At 38.3% G+C, this 7,341-nt stretch overlaps 1 protein-coding gene across 1 annotated transcript in view; it reads right to left on the minus strand.

Moving 5' to 3' along the window:
* Window positions 1-5,424: 5,424 nt before the first annotated feature.
* LOC116165829 (small conductance calcium-activated potassium channel protein-like) overlaps window positions 5,425-7,341 on the minus strand; it is a 126,928-nt gene continuing 125,011 nt past the window's right edge. The window contains exon 8 of the mRNA XM_031480516.1: window positions 5,425-5,531. Coding sequence (XP_031336376.1) covers window positions 5,425-5,531 — 107 coding nt within the window. The remainder of the gene's footprint in view (window positions 5,532-7,341) is intronic.

Consider the following 7,341-nt stretch of genomic DNA (forward strand, 5'->3'; position numbering starts at 1 on the left):
CTGATTTAAATAGGAAGTGCTTCAACTTTAAAGTACCTACTGAAATCTAATATTTGCTTAATATTCATGAGAAAGATTCATAATCGTTTGAAGTTAACTGATGTGTAAAGAATACACTATTTAGAATCCAAGGGAGGAATGTAAAATTCCACATCCAAGTAATTTACACTATTCCACCACAGTCTTTTACGTTATTTACGCTCTGTAATAAAGAGCAATGCATCAACATCGATGTACTACGACCAACAGCTGAGTTTGCGTGAAAAGTAAGCGGAAAGTAAATTACGTTTTACAAGTCTTCTTACTGTTAACGCTCATTTCAATATCCCGAGGGCTGAGGTACAAAAGGATTTAAAAGGTATTGACGATTTGCGATTACTAATTCCAAAGATTAATCTTTAGATTGCCTTACGTTCCGTCTCGATTTTATTTGAGATTTTCAAGGAAGATCCTTTTAAAACATGTTTCAACTAATCTTACTTAATGCAACTCAACCTATTTGTATGTACGTGTTCCTTTTATTTAAAAAATAAAAAATTCGACGAAAATTTCAAACTGCAGCATAAATGTTCCTTTGGGAAATTCTTCGGAAGCTTTTTATTAAATAACTGTCGCAGGTTGTTATAGGTGCAGCTACTGCAAGAGTAACGAAGAATTTGCCTCATATTGATTTAAGGGAAAGGGATTCGCATAAAAAGTTGAACCATCGTGCCGTTAGAGGAGAATTCACACCGTAGCTTTTCGAAAGTCAAATATTTTATTAACAAAAGGTACTCAACGGTTTGTATGGTTTATGCATTCATTAATAGTCGTCTACGTCTAAACGTGAAAGGTAATAAAACATTGTTTTATATCTCGCGATTGATTTAGGCACCTATTTACATGAATAATGAATTGGCTCGAAGACGAGAACTTCGATTTAGGGGAAAATTGCAGAAACACGGCCTTCATTTGAATTATCCCATTGAAAATTACTTCCTTCATTTGAAATAGCTTATTGTTCCTACCACTTACGGGTATCAAAAACGTTTCGTTATAATAATGGGAGTGGTAACGATGAGGATAGCGATAATGCCTAAGGTGTAGTGTTAGGCAGCATCAATTACTAATTAATAAAGGAATTATGGCAGTACAAGAACATATTCAATAAATATTTTAGGCTCCCACATAAATGAAAACATCCCGACTCATCGCACAAGCCGACAACAAACATCATAATTGAATTTAAAAGTCACCTTCTTGCAAGTTGTTAAAATATTAAAATACTACACACAACTGCGTGAACAATTCCACCTACGCACTACGTACAGACGTACAAAAATCTTCAAGATACTCTAAACTGTATCAACACCCGCTATATAAATCTTAAATGAAAACTACCCTCACCTGCGAAAAGATTACACCCTATCTACTAACCATCGACAACTGACATCGACATTGAACCTTGAATAACTCATCAAATCCACCCTTTAGCTGTAGTGAATGTACGCTAACATTAGCTAAGCTAAATGGAAATTCCCCAAAACGATTGCAACATAATTCGTAATTTAAAACGTAATTCATGCGAACACATTACCCCTAAATACGGCCCTTATTCGCAACTCTTAGCTTATTTTATAAACCTTGCAGAACGTTTTATAAGGTCTTGCAAATTCAAATTTATAAAGCGAAACACCCTAACAGATGGACAGACTAGTACTACAAAACAATTACCCTACATCCCGTGCTAATTGCCATAATTACAAAGGAAAATAAAACACGCATGTGCCTAGGCTCGTGAATCAAACACATACACCCATTGAAAGCCACCATTATTCTGCCGCCTCAATTAAAACTTGGCAGCTATCTCATTTTAGCTCGAGTAAGACAGCATAATTCCGGAAGACCTGATCGAAGCGTGAAGACAGAAAATAAAGTTGACCAAACAGTAGGCGCAATGAAGTCTAGAAGGAGGTACGAAAAAGGCGCAATGGAAGCGTGAATAGTGTCTGAAGCGGAAGAAAAAAAGAAAGAAGGGGCGTGACTAAGACTAAAGAGGCATAAAGGATGGGAAGTGTTTAATAAGGCGTGTAAAATGAAATGCTAAAACGAGGTGTAGAGGAAAAAAGGAACGAAAAAGCGAAAGAAGATAACAGGAGAATAATGTGAAATGCGGGCCATCGCGAAGGAGCCCTGAACGACTCGTGAAGAAGAGCTAGGAGGTTTAAGGAAATCGTGATGGAATTAAAAATTAAATGCACAACATTGCAAGTATAGAGATGGAAAAGCCGACCACGAAGTAGTTCAAGCTCGCAAAAGACGTGGAGAGGTCTTTATCCAATCTGAAGAAAGCTGGAAGGATCCGACGAACACCTTCGGAAGCTAGAGACGATACCATCAACAGCTAAAGTAGTGAGTTATAGGCGCAATGGACTACATTTAGCCAACGCCACTCTTGGCCCTGTCACAAGTGTCAGGACATGATTACATCAAGAAGTTCTACAGGCAAACCCGTGAATTAGGCAACGGCAGCGCCGGTGAGTCCAAACGAGACAACATCCTATGGGAAGGCAAGCCAAGGGGCATCCGGTTTCCGATGGGAACAAATGTATGTCCAATAAACATAGGTCGAGGAGTTCCCTCCCTTATCCAGCCTGGGCACTCGCAATTTCGTAAACCTGCCTCTTCGCTTCGAGAAGATACAGTTGGTTCTTCGAGCCAGATGCTACATTTGGTCCTTCTAGCCTTTCAACAAATTGGTGTCGCGTTACCACGTTCAAGTGCTACATTTTGGTGATTTCAAGTGCACGAAATAGCAAGTATGGAGATGGAAAACCTGATCACGTGGTGGTTCAACCTGGCAACGTTCAGATTGGATTGTTTCGGGGAAAACAAATGTCGCGAGATAGGATGGAGCGCCCATACAAAACCTCCGAGAATTGGAAAAGGCAACCGCCCGCTTTCTCCTGATGGTATCCAGGTACAAGGTTTTCTTGGGAGAGTATGAAATGCAGGGGAGGCACTTGCAAAATACTACATTCCGCGTCATGTGGTGGTAATAGAAGAACGCAACATTACGAGTGGTGTTCGACGCCTGAGCCACTTCCACTTCAGGAAAAGGCCAGAACGAAATGCTGCTAACTGCTAACCTCCAGGTTAACGGCAAAATTTAAGGTGTCCGTTGAAGTTGAAGAAAACCCTACCACGGTTGGAGCTCTGTGGATCAGTACCGGCGGCCAAGCTGTTAACAGGACTCCAACAAACCCTCAGCATGCCGACACAAGAAAATTTGGTCAAAGAAGCCACCAAACCACCAAAGGAGAAAGGAAATTCGAAACGCCAAGAACCGACCAAATTTACCTTGTGTAATTTTTGCTTGGGTGAACATCGGGCACAGTGTGTGTGTGAATTGAAACAGAAGGGTGAAGAAAAGAGGTGCGTAGGAGGAGATGCGAGGGAAGTGTGACAAAAAAAAAGTTACAGGACAGGAATGAGAAAAAAGGAAGCGTAAGGTAAAGTATAAAAAAAAGTAAGTGTGGAGGAAAAAACCATGAAAAAGTTGTATAGGAGATCTGACAAGGTAGTGAAGAAGGCACAAAGAATTGAAAAACAAAAATTAGAAGGCGTGAAGGAACCAACAGACAAAGAAAAGATGAAGCAAGATCAAGCAGTCGAAATGGAAGCAACTACGGAGGGAAAGCTAAAAAGGTGGGTTAATAGGAGATAGATATGAAGAATGAAGATATGATACGTGCCTGAAGAGAGCGCAAAAAAGTTACTTCTAAAACAATTTACGGCTCTTGTAGGCCGCCTGTTTGGACACAAATCTAGGCAGGATCCGTCCTTTGTATATCGATGCCCAACGAGAATGTCCTAATGAGTGGGAGCTGCTGCGCAAGTGCAAGTAAAAATGGGTGATGATAGCTGGGGACTTAAATGCTTATAACAGCAGGGGCATTACACTAGATGCAGACCATTCACTACTCGCAATAGCAGTGAGGATCAAGATATTAAACGTTACTAAAGCTAAGTAACCGCAGTTTATACAGCTTCACTGTACAAATGTGCATCACGTGCGGACTACAGCTCCTGTATCTTGGCATATACGAGAAGGGGTCCTCTAATTAGCATTTCCTTTGTTTTGCTTGGGCGATAACATTTCTTACGCATAAAATTCTGCGACTTGGTTTTCAGATCATTATTAAAAAACACATAAAAATACGCGAGAATATCATGAACTAGTTTATACATTTACCAAGCTTCCTTAGTCACAAGGCTGATAATGCTTCCTTATCGCAACAAAATACGTCGAATTTTCCCACTCCGATAATTAATAAACCAGGACGGAAACCCTCCCAATTGAATATAAACAAGTAAAATAATCAACATTTGCGGAAACGTAATTTAAATAATAAAACAGCATTATTAAAGTTTCTTTTCCCATTGTACGAAAACTAGCGTAAATAATTTAGAAGTGCGTCGTCCTTCCACTACTCTTTTTGTGTCCTCGTCCGGTTTGTGTAAAAAAAATTTGTTTGCCTTATTTGAAACCGCAACAACGTTAAATTAATAGCGCCATGTCAGTACGTGATTTTTACACAGATTGCGTTTTGTTAAAGGTTAAACAATTTGCGGATGAAGTGGAATGAAACACAATTAACAGAACTCATCAATAAATGGTACAGAAACTATCTTGAAGTGCGATTGCCTGTATAGTCAATTAGTAAGTTTGATATCCCTCATTTAAAAGGTAAATTAATTCTACTAGACGTGCATTTCAATAACGCTGGCACATAGTCAAAATTATTCAAATTATTTCCCTTCGGTAGTTGCGCATTTTGCTTACAATAACATGTAAATGGAGTGAAAAAAATTGTTGCGTAACTAAAACTTGCAAATCCATTTAGTGATAGTTGACAAGTGTCTAATTGCTTATTTAAATTTTTGTCCTTAACGTCTGGCGTATAATCTCAACCGTATACTTGTCAAAAGTACTGTAGTTAATTATATTCTGAATGCCTTCGCGCTCATCTTTTTGCTTTACCAAGTAACAGATGAACAATAACTTATGAGGTTAGAGTTGTTAATTAAGAAATTAATGTTTCCAACTTATAATTTGTGAGAATTGTTTCGTATTTTAATGATAGTAGGATGACAACGGATTTCCAGTTAGAATTTTGTTGAACCATTAAGTTTAACATTTATAATAGCGTTAAGTTTCAACAGAAAGATTGATAACCCGCAACAATTAAGCGACAAGAAAAAATAGTTGGCACTTTCTTATGTTGCATATCTATAACTTGTAATCACAGGGAATTATTTTGAGTCTCGTAGCGCACGGACATCAACGGTTATCAATCAGCTGACAATGTTCAGCAGACAAAAAACAAAATTAAAAGAACCGGAAACGGACCTGGCTTTTGTTAGTCAGCCAACCAATTTTACTTAGACTGAATTTTCCACAATAAAAAAAAACGCACAAACAGCTTGTACGTGATTGCTCCCAAAACCCAGCTTAGACTTTTTCCCCCTCTCGCTATTGTAATCTCGCTCTGAAACAGAACCTATTTTTTAACCGAAACGCGTACCTTTTTAAACGAATAGGAAACCCGCATTTCCGTCACGTGCTTAGCTTTTTGCAAAACGAAACGAAACTTATAGGTCCGAAGAGATCGCGACAACCGCGCTCGCCTTCCGCTATATGTTTTATGGCGTTTTCGCCAGACATACTTTCGTTTACGTTCGCTATGAAGCGGTACATGTATAAATTATCCTTTGCTATCCACTCGTTACAGATGACATCGGCTGGCGACGATGATTTAGTAACTAACACAGAAAATGGCAACAAATGACGAACACCAGAGCTGTTCTATCAAAGGGAAAACCTACTTACGTGCCCAGCATTCAAGAACTAGGGGCATCTCTAGAGCTTATAAAGATATATCTTCAAGTTATAACCTATCACCATGTCACTCACTTGTAATAGTAGTGGTAATAGTATAGCGATTAAAAGTTTATCTCCAAACTTATTCAAGAATATGCTAAAAAATGAACTTTTTGATAAACAATAGTAAGTATTTCCAGACAAATTTCAAAGTTAATAATTTCAAAATATAATTTTTTTTGTTTTTTTATGCTCATATTAGAAGAATTTACTCTGTCTATCATATGCATGTATGAGAATTTGATGGTTACGTTTTATTATTATTATTATTATGGTCGGTGTTTCTTGTGAGAACTCAGGTCTAGCCTGGTTAACTAATCGCACGGATTAAAATCAAGTAACGATCAGTGTCTGTGTCTGTGTCTGGTGAAGTTATGTAGGGTCCTAAAAAAAAAAAAAAATCACACATGGGCACAATAAGCCAACGCTATCAGGAAAGAGGAAAACAAAACAAAACAAAAATCATTATAATAATTCCTGTAATTTTATTAAATGGAGTTTATTGTGTAAGTGTTTCTTTGGCTTTGCGTTTGGGTTGAATACGAGTGGGTTGTGATAACGTGGTGTTCTTCGGTGAGGATGGAGTTTTGTGTTTTTTAACTGTGCTAGGACGTGTAACTTTATTGGGTGGACCTGTCTTTGTGGTACATGTTGCCTTACTTGTATTTATGGTGTTTCTTTGTTCTTGAGGTTGTATTTGTGTTATTGCTTGGGTTATTGGTGGAGGTATTACTGTATTTTGTGAGCTAGTAGTGCTGTTTAGGTTTTTGCGTTTGGGTTGTATACGAGTGGGTTGTGATAACGTGGTGTGTTTCTGTGAAGAATGAGTTTTATGTTTTTTAACTGTGCTAGGGCGTGTAACTTTATTGGGTGAGGGCGTCTTTGTAGTGCATGTTGCGTTACTTGTATTTCTTGTGTTTCTTTGTTCTTGAGGTTGTATTTGTGTGGTTGCTTGGGTTATTGGTGGAGACGTTACAGTATTTTGTGAGCCTGTAGTGCTGTTAAGGTTGTTGCGTTTGGGTGTGATAACGTGGTGTGTTTCTGAGAAGAAAGAGTATTGTGTTTTTTAGCTGTGCTAGGCCGTGTAACTTTATTGGGTGAGGGCGCGTCTTTGTAGTGCATGTTGCGTTACTTGTATTTATTGCGTTTGTTTGTTCAGGAAGTTGTGTTTGTGTGGTTGGTTGAGTTAAGTTTGGAAATATTACAGTATGTTGTGTGTCATGTTGTGAGTCTAAAGTGCTGTTTAGGCTTTTGCGTTTGGGTTGAATACTAATGGGTCGTGATAATGTGGTTTGCTTCAGAGGTGAATCTCTGATTGTAGTACCTATATATTGTATCATTTGTTGTACTTGTTTGCTCGGTAAGTTGTATTTGTGTGTTTGTTTGGGTTAGAGGTTGAGATATTACAGTATGTTGTG

This window comes from Photinus pyralis, unplaced genomic scaffold, assembly GCF_008802855.1.
Source record: "Photinus pyralis isolate 1611_PpyrPB1 unplaced genomic scaffold, Ppyr1.3 Ppyr1.4_LG3a, whole genome shotgun sequence".
NCBI lineage: Eukaryota > Metazoa > Arthropoda > Insecta > Coleoptera > Lampyridae > Photinus > Photinus pyralis.